We start from the raw sequence: 17,709 nt of genomic DNA, 5'->3' as shown, positions 1-17,709 counted from the left end.
GTCTTCAGGGGACTGATTCTGATCGTTTGACAACAACAGTGTTCAGATCACGCACTGGAGTGCTATTTTAATCTGTCTGCTGCTTTCCCTGCATGTCAGTGACAGAACATCTGAAAGATTGGCGGCCTGACTGCCAGAAACACGTCTTTTTTTTATAAATCCTGGCACGCCAGTCAGAACACACACTGCTGTTCTGGTTGTCGCGCGACGTGCAGTCCATCTTGAAATTCGTCTTAAGCCTAAAAAGTGAAACTTATCATTTGGTTGTTCCCAACGAAAAAGGGAGATAATGCCTGAACCACTTCATAAGCACAAACAAAGATTTTACAAAAGTAAAGTTCCAACAACAACAAAATCTGGCATAAAGAAAAAAATCCTGTTAGCTCTGAGAAGTGCACACAGTCTCAGTGCTGGCCTAAATCGGCACTGTTTATATGCCCGAGGGCATCTCCTGTACAACACCATGCTAAACTGCAGTTTATTTTACGACGCACACATGTGATCTAGTATTGGCTCAGTAATTATGTGGCTAAATGGTAAACACGCAATAATTGAAATTACCTTGTTTGTTTCTTCTGGTTTTAAATGGCAACAAACAAGGCCAAGCCCAATGCAAATGTTCCCATTCCCATGTTGATTTTCTACATTTAAAAATTAATACTTCAAAGAAACAGTAAAATGATTTAATATTGTTAATGATATTCAGTAGATTTTTACTGCTCAGTGGGAGCAAAAATTCAATAAAACTTTCTTTTAGGGAAATATTTAAGTCATGTTGGTGGTTGTCATCCAACTGAAAATGGTTACTTCTTTTGAAGAGTGTAAAAGCTCTTGCCTGGATTTTATATAAATGCGCAGAGTATGAAAAAAGGTTGTGTTGTCATTTTTGGTATATTCACAAATCAAATTCTGTGTATATCTCACGACAAGCCTGGTATTAAAATTTGTTTTAAAAATATAAAATAAAAGTCAATATCAGAAATTAATTTTAAAGAGCTCAATTTAGATCTTGAAAAATACTCCATTTATTTAATTTTTGGCTGCAAACTTTGAATTTATTTTACTTTATTACTTTTGAAAGATTCATACTAAATCACAAATCAAGGAAACATTTTTACAATAATCAGAAAAAAATGATGATTTGACACAACACATGTAAATGTAACATGAGTCATGACACAGTCCCATGGTGCCAATCTCACATTAAAATGACATCTGATGCATTTCAGTACATTACTGTACAACATGTAGGTGGTAAAACTGTCAGAATCAACATTCACACAGCTGAACACACAAAATTAAAAGCGTAGCTCTCCGCCATTTCTGTAACACACACTAACTAAATATATATATATATATATATATATACACGCATATCTAAATATACTCTGTGTATTATTTTAAAAAATTGATTTGGTCAGTGTGTGAAATAATGCTTCTCCAATCATTGTAAATTTGCGATGAGTTCACAGGTGTCAAAAGAAAACACAACACTTGCTATTTTGAACTCAATAAATTACCACATGAGGGTCACGGACGCCCACATGCTAAACGAGAAACAAGAGCAGGAAGATGTCTGTATTGCCATTTTACAGTACCTATGAGAGCAGTTCAGAGGCGAGGTAGGTCCATGTTCATCTGCACAGCACGCTGGTGTCGATAGCTATCACCTCTGTTTAAGAATACATCGCAAAAATCTAATATGCGCTTTAAAAAAAATTTCACTATGGCAGCTCTCCTATTCATACCTGCTGTCTGACATTCGCACAATGAGTCAGGGGAGGACCGCAACCAAGAACAAACACCTCCCACCTGATCTTCATCTAAGCAGCAATTCACATTCTCTCTATGACTCTCAGGGCAAGGGCGACTACTGATTGTGGCACCCTGGCCTGCTTTAGTTACTTACCTTCACAACACTGAGTGGAAAAAAAACCCATGCTGATCCCAATGTGCCAGACATGTCTTATGCCTCTGTTATGATAGTAAATTTCATGGCTGGCAAAAGAGAAATCAATGTTTCCATATTGCAGATTGTTAAGATGCTGGATAGCAATAATATGCAAGTTTAAAGGCGAGCTCAAGTGAATTGTCATCTGAGAAGTTTTCTCATGTTAGTATGCAACTCTTAATTTCAAATTTTCCACATGTTTTACAGATAATATAATGAGGGCTGACAGCAAATTGAAGATTAAATGCTCCAAATTGCATGTTAACCAGTAGGAATGGTGGTAATGTAATGTTTTGCTGCACTTTTACTGCATTTCTGTGGCCAGTGAAAAGGAAGTGCAAACATTCTTGTCTAATGATGGAGAAAATAACCACAAACACATTGATATGAAAGTCTGTGTTTAACAGTCAACTTTTAATTTAACTTGATTGCAGTCGTATCTTTGCTGGTTGGCAGCGAGCCACACAAGCACGCGCACGCACACACACACACATACACACAGGAAAAAAAAGTCTGCAAATGGCTTCTGGCGAGAACAAGACTGAAAGTGTGACACACTGATAGGGATTGTAAAGGTCATATTAGTGTGGAGGAAGAGATGCTTAAATGTGATGTGTGGTGCAGTATGTGATTTTGCATTCTTGCAGTGTGTTTGGTACACAGCGTTGTGGTGCGTGTTAGAGAAATGGGGTGACAACTTGCCTTGCACAGACACCAGTGCAGGAGAAAGATTACTGCGCAGAGCGTAAACTATACTAACGGCAAGACAGAGAGAAAGAAGAGGTTGTTCTGAAAGGAAGAGATAAGAGAATAAGAAAAGAAAAGTGAGGAGTTGATAAGAAAATTGAGAGAAAGAGACAGAAAGCAACAGTGTCAAACTGTCCCTGACACAAATCCTCCAACTGATGCTGAACTGTGAAAACACGTTACAGAGGGAAATTCCCTCTGCAGACACACATAAACTAAGTTACAAACATAAGCTGCGGGCAAAACGGGGAACAAGACCAGCTCACTGTGTCAGAAAACTGCAATACCATCAAATGCAGCAATAAATGTGTGTGTGTGTGCTTGTGTGTGTGTATGCGCAAACCTTAAAAGAGTATCTGAACTGCAGTCTGAGATAGAAAAGTGGAAGTCCATGCAATGCCACAGCAGCACAGTCACAGCTCTGTGCTTTAGATGTCCCACTTATTAAGAGACACCACCCTCTCAGAATAAGAAAAAAGGAAACACCACCACAGCATTTGCAGCCGAGGGTCAACATCTGCCTTTGAAAGACACAACAATGAGCTTAAGAGCTAATTTCCTTAAAGCCGATCAAGGCGACGAGAAAACAGAACAGCGTTGCGATTTTGCACACCAAGCATCGACCTTTAAATTGACAACAAAGATGCTGTATTGAAACTATTTTGCCTTTGTTCAGCGTGGTTTTTAATGATCCGGTTCAATTAGGGCCCTTGTGACACAAAAATAGAACCGCTTTTGGCATTTTTATAGCTTCAAAGGCACTGAGCCATTTAGTGATACTAACAAAGTTGATTTGTCAACAAGTTATGCTTTTAGTGTGACTGCGCTGGTGTTAGTTTCATTATTCACATATGAGCTCTCGGTTCAATTTCAGAGGACGCTAGGCAAATCAAAGTACAGCCCCCAAAAACGCCTACTGTAACACACATTGTCGAGCTGTACGCAGCTCTCATGGCTGCTTTGAGAAGGCCAAGGCATTTGAAAATCAATTGATATCAGTATTACTGATCTGTTATACTTTATCAACATAACACATCACTGCGCCAAACAGACCACATGTGCTTAATGGAAACCTGCTCTGATGCGAGTTCAAACAGCTTAGAGATTAAACCAACAGCAAACAAGCAAAAATAGTGTATGCCAGGGCAAGCGAGCAAAATGAACTGTACGCTTACTGTAAATTACTGTAGTTTGCCGGTAACGTAGTCGGCCTCATGGCCTGCTGTTGTCAATAGCTTTCGTCGTCAATCCAAAACACATTTCTTTCTCTTTTCTACATCTGATCGGTCTAATCGCCTCCTTCGCGCTTCGTCATGCGTCCCGGATATCTATGCTTAGTTTCAGCACGCTCTAAATAATGAGGAGAATGTGTGAATTAATGACTGGTGACTATAGCAGCCTAACTGTGTGTACAGAGGTTAAAACACATCTGATTTGGTGCTGCAGCACGATGATGCCATGATAGAGAGTCAGACATCAAGAACGCAAAGGCGAAAAGAAAGAGGAGTAGTCAGAATGAGCAGTGACAGGAAAGCCGTCCAGATAACTTCTATTCTAATCACACCGCAAAGGTGCACTTGCGCCGGCGAGGCGGTGAGAAAAGTGTGACTCAATTTGGAGGTGCATTACAAGAGACAGTGTGAAGAGGGACAGGCACTCTCATCCCCACTTGTACAGTCCCACCCAACTATGTATTCTTAGATTGTGGTGAGTCAACTGTTGACTTCCATGATATATTTTTGTAACCTATAATGATCTTATATGATTTTAAGCACAGAGTTGACAGCTGCTTTAACAAGAACTTAAAAGTTAACAGCTTTACAAGTTTCAGGAAGAAGGGTTATAAATCATTGAGTGTCTCAATACAACAATTTCTATCCTCTAAGATGGGTAACGTCGCTTTATAAAGAATGCTGCTTTAACTTAGTTATAGACAATGCACGCATAACCCGAAACACACCGCAGCGGCACCTTGCCATTCTGGGTTAGTCACTTTGTGTGTTTTCACGAATGCTGAAGGAACAACAGAGCAGGAGGTAAATGAAAAAAAGTAGAAGAAGAACAAGAGGAAGAGCAGCACCTCTGCCTCACATTTTAGCCTCTGCGTGCAAATAAAAAGCCAAATAAATGGGCCCTGAAAACTATTAAAGCAACTCGAGTTAAAAATGACTTGAGCAAATTTTGCGGTTCATCGAACAGAATCACATTGTTTTTTGCATTATGTATGCGAAAATGTAGCAATCAGTTTTCCTCTTTGCAAAAATGAGGCAAGGTGTGGTATGAAGAGGTGTGCAACAAGGCTTTGTGGTTGTCTGTCGTCTTCCTTTGGAGGTTTCCTGTATGCTGCTGCCTGCATGTTTGCCACCGTGTTTACCTGTCCTCCCGACCACCGCAGTGACATTTATCAAAGAAAACAATGTTACCTTGACTAACACAGACTTTTACCTTCAAAGCAAAAGAGGTTTCTGCATCAGTGACCCTCTTTTTGCAGTGCTGCATGCCACACAGTAAAGAGAAAGAGTCAGATGTACTAAATAGTAGTTTAAAAAAATCTATCTATATATTAGGAACTAGAGCAAAAGGCAAAACTGCACATTTACGTAACTTACATATTCAAGTCCACAGTATTCACTGTTCACAGCAATTGACCCCAGTTGAGCTTTTGTAGGTCCGTTTTCATTGTTTTGATTCCAAAATGATAATAAGGCCCACACGAGACAATCAGAAAGTGACCTACTAAAGTTAGAAAGTGACACACTGCCACCATCATTCTGGACTTCCCAACTTTGTCAGGCTAAATTGCCCTTTTTGACTCACTTGGTGTGTCAGTGACTCACCGCTAGTGACAAGTTGACTTCACAACTGCATACATGCTGTGTGCGAGAGCGTGTTTGTGTATGCATGAATTATGCTTTGCTGCCATCGCACTCTGTGTGCATCTGCTGCAACTCAGAACGGAGCTGGTGAGAAAGGTTAGCTCGGTTAGAGGAACACGTTATTTCGAGTTGGCCCTTCGCCTCCTCCTGTGGCGCGGTTTCCGTGTGCCGAGGGATCGGTGCTGGAATGCAGAAACGGTCACGGGGGGACCCACGCGCTCACCACATTGTGAATCAAAACCCAAACTGTGCTTCATTAGACTCCTGTCATTGCAAAGACTCTCACACCACTCTATAAATATCCCAGTCTGCCCCCTCCAAATTTGTTTTCCCTCTTTTTTCTGACACATGAAAATGCTCAGGGACTGTTCCAGACTTCAGATGTGGCTCTTTATTTTGTACGTTGGCACAAGAAACCACACAATAGTGGCTCCTTTTGAATATTAAAACATTCCCTGACGGGGATACAAAGGTTCTGAAGTTTTTTAATAGGGATAAACACTAAATAAAACTTCTCTTTGAGCTTAACAGTTATGCAATGTGGGATTTGGTTAGTTCAACTCAAGCAGCAACGTTGAGTTACTCACTCCATGAGATTTGTTTTGAGGGGGAAACAAGTATGTCTGGTATCCCACTGACTTAAAACATCTGTATATAAGATGTGTTAGAGGTGTTTTGCATGATTTAGTATTAAGAAAAGATCAAAATTCCTTAATCTGAGCACTTAAAGCAGATTTAAAACACAATACACTTCTGAGGAACCCACCCCATTAAGTTCTGAAAGATCAGAACACAGCCCACAGTGGTATTCGCCACTGCAGAAACACACTGAACTGCTTCTATAGCTGACAAAAGGATTGATCAGCTTCACATTCAAAAGTGAAAAATAGTAGAAAAAGTATAATATCCAATAACATGTCTTAATCAAGCTTTGTAATAATACATTTTCTTCTGTTCAGACAGCCTGCTGATGAGACATACCTAACATACAAATGTGGCGCCATCCTCTGGCCTATGTTGGCATTACAAATCCCCCAAATGAGCGATTATGACACCAAACTATCAACTATCAAGTGACAAAATGTGACGTCATCATAGCAAAAAGAAAAAAAAAACGTGCTGCTCTGCTTTATTTTTTGGCCTTTCTCTAAATTGCACACGCCCGTCTCCCTCTCTGCCCTGACCGGCTTTCTTTTGTCACTTTTTCTGTCCTTGAAGCGCGCACACGTCAATAGATGCAGACAAAAAAGAAAAGCACGCGCTATTAAACTGGTCGTTCTGTGGTTACGCAGTTCTCATTAGTAAGATTTATGAATCATACTGCATATTAATTTACACACATGCGAATACTGGTTGCTTGCCACTTGATACGTGCCGTATGTGCGAGTGTGTGTGTGTGTGTGTGTGCTGTTGCGCAGAAGAGGCCTGAAAACCAACTCCTTAAAAAAGAAACTAATTAAAGTCACAGAGAAAAAATGCAAAGGCAGCAGAACCACACAAGAAAGTGTGTGCATGTCATTACTGACCTGGCCCACGTTTTAGAAAAAAGAGGCAAGAAGAGAGAGAGTGTAAAACCTCGACGAGTGAAATAATGTGCATAAAAAAAGACTCAACAAGGAAAACGTTTAAAAAGCAAACTTGGGGAGTTTAAGAGGATCTTTGATGTGTATCAGAAGAGGAAAGCAGCCTTGCGACTGGGACGACAGTAATTTTAAGTCAAAGCAGAAGGCTCGCTGACTGGCTGCCTTACTGGCTGCCTGGCTGACTGCCTGGCTGACTGACTGTGGTCTTTGATGGCGCTGGCTGTTTGAAGTGGTTTTCGGGGGATGGGAGCAGCGTGTGGTGTCAGTGGGACAGGGGAGGTACTCGGAGAGGGGGGGACATGATGGCGACCGTACAGCATTGGGGGAGCCCGGGTTGGGTGGAGCAGACGACAGGGAGAGAGGAGGATCAAATAAAGAAAAGAAATGGATAAAAACGGGAAAGTGAGATATGTGGTAACAGCGATACAGAAGAACCGAGGGGATGATAAAGAGCAGGAAGAAAGAACCAACGACTGAGGGGAATGAGGGACGACAGTAAAAGTTTAAAATCTGTGGATTGACAGTTAATGAATTCACAAAAGTAAAGCTTTCAAATCTCAGTCTCGTCCCAGGATGAGGCCTGGACACATTCGCACCTACCGATTACTTGTATCATTTAAGTGATGTTACCTCCCTCTGATAAGCTCCCAGGGTGCCTTATGACTTATTTCCCCTTGCATCCCTCCTGCAGTGCTGCACACATGCACTCTATAATCATAACTACGCTGCTTCCCTGAGGTACCAAAGTTCACTGTGCAACTAAAAAGGAAAAAGAAATTGATTTTGTACAACTTTAAAATATATATATTTTTTTTAAACTCTGACTTTCCATTTTTCTTTTATGAGTAACCGGCCCTTATGATTAAAAACCTTCCCCGTTTTGGCAATTTTGCAACCTGTCACATACCACCAGAAATTCTGCAAAAAAAAAAAAAAAGGATGAGATAAGACTATCTAGTAGACTGTTACATGATGATAAATGAGAGATTGAACCAATACACGCTGCACTGCTTCCTTTCTAGCCCATAATACGTCCGGTGTATGCATCATGTTCTTTATCATACCTGAGCTTAAGCCTAGTTCGCATGATCTCATAGTGTATAATTCTAGCATGCATCTTTGCTCCATGTGAGGCAAGTTTGACCAGAGTGTTTTGGACTGACCACGTCCGAAAACATGGCGTTTAAAAAACATACGGCTTTGCAAGAACGGGCATCTCATTACTTTTCTAAGATTTCCAGTTGCGACCTTATCATGTTTACTCCTATGTATGCAAAATCACTTGACTGATAACATGAATTTTTGCTGTGCAGAGGAAATGCATTCACCATCTCTAAAGTAAATGATGGAGAGGCTCAGGGTTTCTTCCACTCGCAAAAGAAACCCAAAGAGTGAGCTAAAGGGAGTGTGATTGATATCAGCGTTTCAAACACCAAAAGCCTCGACTGTTACAGGTGGGCATTCATTCCACAGGTGAGGAATGTTTACTCCCTACCAAGTGACTGTGTGTGTGTGTGTGTGTGTGTGTACACCAGAGAGATTGATGTGCAGGGCAGATATAGGTGGTACCAGGTGATCACAGGTACAGAGAGAGGGAGTTGAACTTTCCCATGCATTCTTGTTGTCAGTCCTGGCTTGTTAGGCCCTTTTGTGAAGAGGTACTGCAGTGTGGAACAAAAAATAAACAACAACAACTCACAGATTAACCGATGATAAAGTATTCCTTAGTTACAGCACTAGTCTGGGTATTTCAAACATGTGCAGTACTGTGCAAAAATCTTGAGCCACCCCTCATTTCTTACATTTTGCATCCAAGGAGCCACACAGAGCCACACACTGGGCTTTCTGAGGGTCTATCAGTGTTGTTTTACTCAGTTTCACTCAAGTCCTTGCACCTGACCATTTTCAGAGGAATGCTTTTTTAGGCCGCTAATGAATCATTCAAGCAAAACAAAGGTCACTAACTGAAGTGTTATGTTTACACATAACAGACAACTTAGCAAAGAGACAATTACAAATTGTATTTTTAGACACTTTGTTTTTAGTAACAAAAGCACGTAATTTGTTCTGATTTATTTAGCTGAATTGGCAAAAGAGGGCCAAAAGTAACACATTCTGAAAGAATAATATTTTTTCCACTAATGAGGTGATTCCCAGAGAGCCATTAGCTGAAAACTTTGCATATCTTGGCGTGGTGTGCAGTGTGTCCTAAAACACATTTTTCAGAAACTGGACAAGAAGAAAAGAAGAAGTGACAGTCCGGAAAAGAACAAAACAAGCAAAAAAAACCAAAACGTATGCATTAACTGTTCACTGAAGCCTCGTCAGAAGTGGACTAAGAGCATTCTTAAGAAAGGGAAACAGGGAGACAAGGCTGAGGTAGGCAAGAACTGGACTGATAGTCTGTGACAATAGGACAGAAGTACAACAGCGATTGTCTACGGTGGAGGCTCTGTCATGGTTCAGGTCTGGATTTCAGTCAGTGGTCAGAATCAGAATCAGAATACTTTATTAATCCCGAAGGAAATTAGGGTTACAGCAGGCAGCACGCTAATGGCGCATGCACACTTACAAAGGAACCTTCTGACCAACTTTACACAAACATCACATTGGGGAGACATGTCAGAAAGGTAGGCTGATAGGAAAAAAACAACGAAAATACATAACATGAGGTAAGAGGAGGAGAAAAAAACTCCACTCAGACTGAGCTCCTAGTGGGAGAACAGTTTGATAACAGAAAAAACACCTCAGCACAAAAAGCACATGACTATCAATACATGGTGTAGGGGATAGAGGTTATATTATAAATGATAAATGCAGAAATATTTAGTCAGATTTTGCTCCACCGTGCAATACCATGTGGAAAGCACTTGGCTGGCAAAAACATTTTTCAGCATTACAACAAACCCAAACACACTGACAATGCAGTAAAAGCATACCTGGATCGAAAACACACAATGCAACACTATCAGTTATGGACTGGCCTCCTCTGAGCCCGGAAACAGTTTGGTCCTGACAGAGATCAGAACAAAAAGGAAGAAACCTCCAAAGAAGAGCTTTGCATGTACTCCAAGATGCCCGGAGACCTTTTCCTGAAGACTACTTAAAAATTTACAAGCCTGCCTAAAAGATTTCAGGCTGTATTGAGAACTAAAGGTAGTCATAAAAAATACTGACCTTCAAGCTTGTTAGGATTTTACAAACTATATATATATATATATATATATGTATATATATATATATATATATATATATATATATATATATATATATATATGCAGCTGCAGTAATGCGGACGTTGCACCGGTCCGTCGTGGTGAAGAGGGAGCTGAGTGTAAAAGCGAAGCTCTCAATTTACCGGTCGATCTACGTCCCTACCCTCACCTATGGCCACGAGCTGTGGGTAGTGACCGAAAGAACGAGATCGCGGATACAAGCGGCAGAAATGAGCTTCCTCCGAAGGGTGGCTGGCCTCTCCCTTAGAGATAGGGTGAGAGGTTCGGCCATCCGGGAGGGACTCAGAGTAGAGCCGCTGCTCCTCCACATCGAAAGGAGCCAGCTGAGGTGGTTCGGGCATCTGACAAGGATGCCCCCTGGGCGCCTCCTGGGTGAGGTGTTCCAGGCATGTCCCACCGGGAGGAGGCCCCGGGGCAGACCCAGGACACGCTGGAGAGATTATATCTCTCGGCTGGCCTGGGAACGCCTTGGTGTTCCCCCGGATAAGCTGGAGGAGGTGGCTGGGGAGAGGGAGGTCTGGGCCTCTTTGCTTAGGCTGCTGCCCCCGCGACCCGACCCCGGACAAAGCGGATGACGATGGATGGATGGATGGATATATATAGTATTTTGTTTATGTTTGCTTGCTAATGTTTCAATAAATTGCTGCACTTATTTTGCATTTTTCTAGCAAAAGATAAATAAATGTGTGGTGGTGCAAGACTAGTGCACAGTACTGTAGCATTTACACCACATAATAATGCAGCATTTTAAAGCTACATACACAGTTAAAAAAAAAAATAATTAAGCTGGATTTATGGTTTTTATTCATAGAGAAGAATTTTGGGAATTTAACCAATGCAGAGTTTATACAGACGGAGTAACAACAGATCGATAAAGAAGTGAAATTTTTTTAAAAGGAGAAAATAAAATGCTAAAAAAAAGCTCAGATGAGAGGCAAAGACAAGCTGCAGAGGAAAGTTTTCCTTGTTATTGATTTTGTTGTTTTGCACTTGGTTTTCCGTTGGCAGGAGCCAGGCTAAAAGATCAACAATGGCATGAACAAGCTCATCATATTTTTGACACTGCCCCCAGGTCATGGTAAACACAACTACAAAGTTCTGAGTAACACATAAGGAATACCAAAACAGCACTATGGTAAACCACAGCTCCTTTAATTCCTTTTACCAATCTTTATGTACTTTAGACTCTCTACTTGCAGTTCACATGCACCACGTGTTTAACCCTTGTATGGTGTTCGGGTCTGTGAGACCCGTGTTCAGTTTTTTTCAAAAGAAAAATTAAACAATTAATTATTTTTTCACGTGTAAATGTGTTGTGTCTTTCCACTCACTCCACTTGATTATAACTGATTTATTTATAACATTTTATATAAAAGAAAAACGAGAAGCACATTAATTCATAAATGTGATCTAACAAAGGTAAAGGGAAAAAATTAACCATGTTTGCTGTTCATATGTCTTGTAATTGGGATGAAGTAAACATCTGTTGAGTAATTTAACATAAAATTGTTTGATAGTGTTAATTTGGAAAGCCAAAACTCTAGCGGGTCCACCAGACCCATGAACACTGGCTGAGTAACAAAAATACGAACACCACACAAGGGTTAACCTATCTATTGCAATACTGTGGTAATGAAACAACATTTTTAGTCACCAGAAATGAGTTAAGCACTGACTAATATTCATCTTAAAGACATTAAAAAGCAGATGAAAAGCGATTAAAAAGAAGAAAAAAGTGTTAAACTGATGAATCCACAGACAGTGTTTTTTGGCAGGTGTTATGTGGCCTCGCCTTAGCGGTGATCAAGGCAGAGCCCACAAATACTGTCCATCTCTCGACCTCATATCAAACTATTCCTCATTCAATCTCCTGCCCTGCTTCCTTTATATACTGGCACGCTCTCAGCCAGCTGAGGGGGCCTTCCTGCCTGCCAGGCTGCTCTCATTTCTCTCCCTGTCTCTTTTTCTGACTCTCTTCTCTCTTTCTCTGCCACCCATCTGGCCCTTGTAATACATGACAGCTGAAGCAGGGTTTCCAAATTTAATTTGAGGTGTGATAAAAACAGCACATATCTATAAAGTGTATGCAGAGAGCCTGCCTATCTGGATAGTTTTAACCTCTTTTTTCTGTCAAACATGTGCAGCATATCAAACACACAAACGCAGGCTGCCTGCAGTAAAAGAAGATCCACAAATAGACTTGATGTTGAGGAGCAGTGCCAAAGCAATGTCAAAGAACATAATAATAAGACTGCAAATGTACTGAAGGTAATCGATTTGCAGCATCAGGGTATACAGTGTGTTAAACTTTCTCGAATCTCCAATGTGAAAATACAGTTGTTGTTAAATATGTGACAAGTACATGCCCAGTCACCTATATATATACACACACACAAACACACACAAACACACACACATGCATACACACCTCATATGCTTTGTGGCCAGCAGTGTTATCTTACAGTTGAAACGTGTGATCCACAGACATACACTCACTTCTCGAGTTTCCGTCTACCGAGGCCTCTTCATAACTACAACGGAGTTGCAATTTTTCTACAAAAGAATCAGAGTGGTGCAGTTTGAATGAAACCCTCATTACTGCAAGCATCTCCCAGCGATTCCAAATTAATTGCATACTTTTTGTTGCCATACCCTGAAAGGGACGCTTTTGTAACAGCTGAAAAAAATTGGAAGAAACCACGGCACTGCATTAATTAATCATTGCAGTGGCAATATTTTCCAAGTAATCGCTGCTGGAGAGGATCCCTGCTATGGCAGTCGTGCGGCATGAACGTACAGTAAGACATGAGACTGTTTTGGCGGCTTGGCTTTGTAGGAAACATCAGAATGAGCAATAATTGAATGAGCATGTTTAAAAATTCCAGAGGGACTCAATCAAGGGATTCCCCATTTCTGCCGTGTAGATCGGGTATCAAACACGCAGAGCAAGGACGGGAGAAATCTGTGACACTTGGAGCTGTGGGAACGTTTGAGAAACAAACAAGGAAACGCTTAGATTGTCCTTGATCCATCGCCCATCGTGACTCCTCTGTTTCTACCCTACACACCCCTCAAACCCTACATCTCATCTTTTATAACCGAAGAGCTGTTTTCACCGTCTCTGTCAACCCCATCATTTCCCCACCTCTGTCATCTTCCTCTCTTCTCGTCTTCTTCTGTCCCTCCCACCCGCTGGTTCTGACGCCTGAGCTGAGCCCCTTGAAGAGTCCTGGTAATAAACTGTGGTGCCTGAGCTCTTCATTGCTGTCTCGCTCTCCCCACCCCTCATCCCAGAGCGCCGATACATCTGCCATTAAAGTAGGCTCGGTCCAAAAGGCCCAGCCCCTCCGCTCTGTACAGTACAAGCACGTCAGCCTTTAACGTTCCAACGCTTCCCCCCACCCCCCCAGTCTCTCCTTTTTCTTTCTTTTTTTTTTTGTTGCTCAAATCCTTTGTGTACAGTGTGCTATGCTCACTGTGGCAGCGGTGTGCCAGAAAAACCCACACAAACACACGTATGCGCACACATACACAGTCAAAGACACACAGCTGGGCCCCAGCTGCATACAAAGACTGGGGTTTGGAAATCAATGAAGGAGAAAGAAGAAAGGGGGGAAAGGAGTTTAAATATATTGGCACTTGAAAAAAAGGAGAAAATGAGAAAGGGAGAGAGAGAGAAAGCTTTCTCTTAAACAGGCACATCCACTCAACGACAGAGTGAGGTTTTTAATGAACCAACAAAACATAAAGTGCAAAGCAGCAGAACTAGATATGTTTGTGAGGGTGTGCACGGTCCTGAAAGCAAAGATTCAGTCTGATCACATGTGACAATGTTGTTCTGGCAAGAAATGGCTCAGGGGAAAGCCCAGATACAGTTAGAATAAATTATGCCAAACAAATGCAATAAGAGAAAATAAGATATGAGGAGTTGTTTCATTACGTCTGTTTTACAGAAACTGAAATAACTTCTCACAAATCTGTCTCGATCCCTTTCACTACTCTTCTTCTTCGACAATTTCAGCATCTGTGTCACTGGCTGTGTACAGAGGCCTGATGTTGAGCTGATGGCTGTGTTCTCGGCTAATTAATTCTCACACTCTAACTGGTAGATCAGTAAATACAGGTTTAACTGTATAGGTTTCCAGTCTTGATCACGGGACTGTTTCCAATCTGCCAGGAATGAAAAGTTGTAATTTCCTCACATTGCTCGATATTGCTGAACATTGACGGTTTTATTGGGGTAGACAGAGACATAATCAATGGGCGCCTTGGAGAGGGAAGAAAAGTTAGTGCTTTTTCTCTTTCTTCTGGTTTGGAAGAGATCCCCAGATCTCTGTCTTATGAGTCGGGTCTGCCAAATTCATTTGGTTTTATCAAGGACCTTTAACTCCCTCCTCGCACAGCCGCCTCCAGCCCAGCACATTCCAAATTCTGCTTTAATACACACATCTGCACTCTAACATGAGGATGCACATGCAGCAAGCATGTTGCACGCAAAAAAAACCTCTTTGCATGCACTGATGTGTTTGTGGCTTATACTTTGTGTAAGTACTCTGGTTGGTGCACTAAGCACTGATAATAATTACAAAAGAGAGCCTAAAAATAGATGTTTCACGGAAAACATCCATCAACATGAGTTAATGTGACTAAGCTTAATATCAATTCATAATCAGTTTCCTTTCAGTTCCTGTTCGTTTTTAACATGCCTTCATTTCTTCAGATCCTATTACTTAATAAATTTTACTGGAAACTGACAGCAGGTGATGCTTATCTCTTCTCTACGATCACTGCAAGAATTTAAAAAAGAAAAAGAAAAAACTGGACAGTTTTTTTCTGGTGGCCTGATAAGTGACAGGTCCTTGTCAGTAAGTGTGCTTTTTAGCTGATAGCTTTCACGGTAGCGTGATGCTGTTGATCTGTGAAACAGAGTGAAGTCGGTCGACAAACTGCATCGTGACAGTCAAAGGTGAGAGTGTGTGTGTGTGTGCACATGCACACACGAGTACCCGTTAAAGCTGAGCGGTCAGAGAGGATCTCACCCTGGTGACGCTTTGCTAGAATTCACACCTTTATGAATAAAATGAGGAAGCACTTAAACCAAACTAATAAACGAGCAAACCAACTCCTTACACCAGCTAGCTTTGTCGCGCTTGCATGCCAGATCTGAGGCAAACAACAGCAGTGTATGGTTTGCGATGGCTCTTAAAAGAAACTCCATCCATGTGTTTGTGTGCGCCCTTGCCCTGGCCACTTTTTAATGACAAAATATGCTCTGAGATGACAAAAAAAGAGCCCAAACTAACCCAACTTAATTCTTTCTGTCCTGGGGATTCATTTACATTTAGAGTAATGGCTTTCTCTGCAGTGAAGTGCCAGCAGCATATACTCCATTATTATTAGCATAATTCAGAGGTTTTAGTCTAAGGTTTCCATTTGATATATTTAGAAAGGGGTTTCAAGTTAAATTTAGGGTTCGAGAAACATTCAGTGTTCAATGTTGTGGATAATTTTAGAGTCCGGGGTTAGGGAAGTAGGATTTGATTCCAACATATATTTTCAGTCCTTATTAGAAGGCTGGAAGAACAACTGTTATTTTAAATGTGTGCCTATCAGAACTCACAAACAGAAGCAAGGATACACACACCTGAAGAGCGACAAACAAACATGTGCTGCTTGCTGCATGCAGAGCAGCGTCTTAACAAACTTTCTAAATACAGCATGCAGTCTTGAAGTTCCTCTTAGAACAGTTTTGGGAAGTGCATGCAGAGAGACTGACAAGATCTGAAGCCTCAAGGTCAACTGACACTTTCAGCTAATTCTTGATAATCAAGATGGATAATCACAAAAGAATTAGAGAAAGATAAAAAATGTTAACTGTGCACCATAGCAGAGCTGAAGAGTTGTGCACAAGGAATTTCTGCTTTGAATCACATTTAGAAATTTTGTTTTTTAATGTACATATTTTTTAATGTGTACTTTTATTTTCTTTTTTTTTTTTTAAATAAAACCCTTTTTAGTTGCAGGACACTAATTCAAAGCTTTTCCTTTTTCTCCAGATGCTGCACAGTCTATTTTTGACAACCAGCAGACAAAAGAATATCGAACTGCATAAAAGTTGCTGCAAACTAAAAAAAATCCAACAGTAAAAAATAAGGGAACTGAAACCTAGAAAGCTGCAGTGTCAGAGCAGGTTAACTTTCCGCGTGAAAAGCAACTAAACTGCGTGTCAGAGGTTGCGTACGAGCCAAGCGCACTGCACTACATAACAGGGGGACTGTAAGATGTAGTTTGACAACAAGGATTTCCTAGTAAGGAAAATAAATTAAATAGTCTATCCGACTTCATTACAGTTTATTGGGCTGTATATAGTTCTTTGTGCTTTTTCTTTTTATTTAGAAATGATTTTTTCTTTTTAAATCAGTAAAGAAAAGTCCAAAAGTTTTCCTTAAAAGCGAGCAGCCACAAGTTTTGAATTCCCAGGTAGAATAATCCCTGTGGTCCAGACCGAAACTGACGGTTCATCCCTGTGTATTAATCTGCAAGGCTTTCACAAGACATGTAAGGGAAAAAAAGCGTATGAAGCATGAAATTATAGTATACAGAACAGCACTAAACGGGGGCTAAAAGAAAGTGTAGTTTTCATCTGGAAATCACACAAGAAACGAGCGCAGTTCTCAGTGAGGGCTCCTGCCCGCTGCAGCAACACGCCAACATCATTACCAACTTTTTCAAAAAGTTTTCGTCTTCACGCCTCTTACCTCGGTTTCTCCTGGGGTTGGCTTGTTTCCTACGCTTTCCCCGACTTTCTTCTGTCATCTTTGGGCTTTGTTTATTTTCAGGAAAAAATAAAAAGTTGTCTGGGGAGCGGTGCGACTGCGTGTCCTGAGTGGCTGCCTTGAGAATGAATGGTGTAGAAGCATCGCCTTCGGTCACAGCGGGAGCCTCAGACCTTGATGGGACTCCCACGCGAGCGAAGGCGACGAGCCTTAAGGAGTGATGTCAGCGGCAGAGGCTGGCCCTGAGGTCAGTCTTGGCATCGTAAACATACACCTTCCCCAGTCCGAGTGCTCATACAGCCTGACAGTTACAAAAAACAAAAGACCCGACTCTGTTACACTTTGACAGCATATCTCGAATTTGCTCCCTTGCACCTCCTCTCTACCCCGAAAGCGACAAGGTCCTCGTTGCCTCCATCTATTGGGGAAAAATTAAAGCCATACTGGCCATACTGAAAATGTTCCTCCATGCATTATCTAAAGACAGCTGCTGAGATGAATGAAAATGTTATAAATTATTAATGCAGTTAAAGGTGAATT

General features: G+C 41.2%; 1 protein-coding gene across 2 annotated transcripts in view; it reads right to left on the bottom strand.

Annotated features, from left to right (window-relative positions):
• Positions 1–17,504, bottom strand: part of LOC147331509 (zinc finger E-box-binding homeobox 2-like) — a 28,571-nt gene extending 11,067 nt beyond the window's left edge. For both annotated transcript variants that reach the window (XM_086293893.1, XM_086293894.1), the window contains exon 1: positions 17,152–17,504. In XM_086293893.1, coding sequence (XP_086150019.1) covers positions 17,152–17,209 — 58 coding nt within the window. In that variant the 5' untranslated portion in view covers positions 17,210–17,504. The remainder of the gene's footprint in view (positions 1–17,151) is intronic.
• Between the last annotated feature and the right edge of the window lie 205 nt (positions 17,505–17,709).

Source organism: Aulonocara sp. 'chitande type north' Nkhata Bay, linkage group LG5, assembly GCF_057382095.1.
Source record: "Aulonocara sp. 'chitande type north' Nkhata Bay isolate Kocher_YH1m ecotype deep benthic linkage group LG5, A_spYH_male_GT1.1, whole genome shotgun sequence".
Lineage (NCBI taxonomy): Eukaryota > Metazoa > Chordata > Actinopteri > Cichliformes > Cichlidae > Aulonocara > Aulonocara sp. 'chitande type north' Nkhata Bay.
This window is presented reverse-complemented; position numbering and strand designations above follow the sequence as displayed.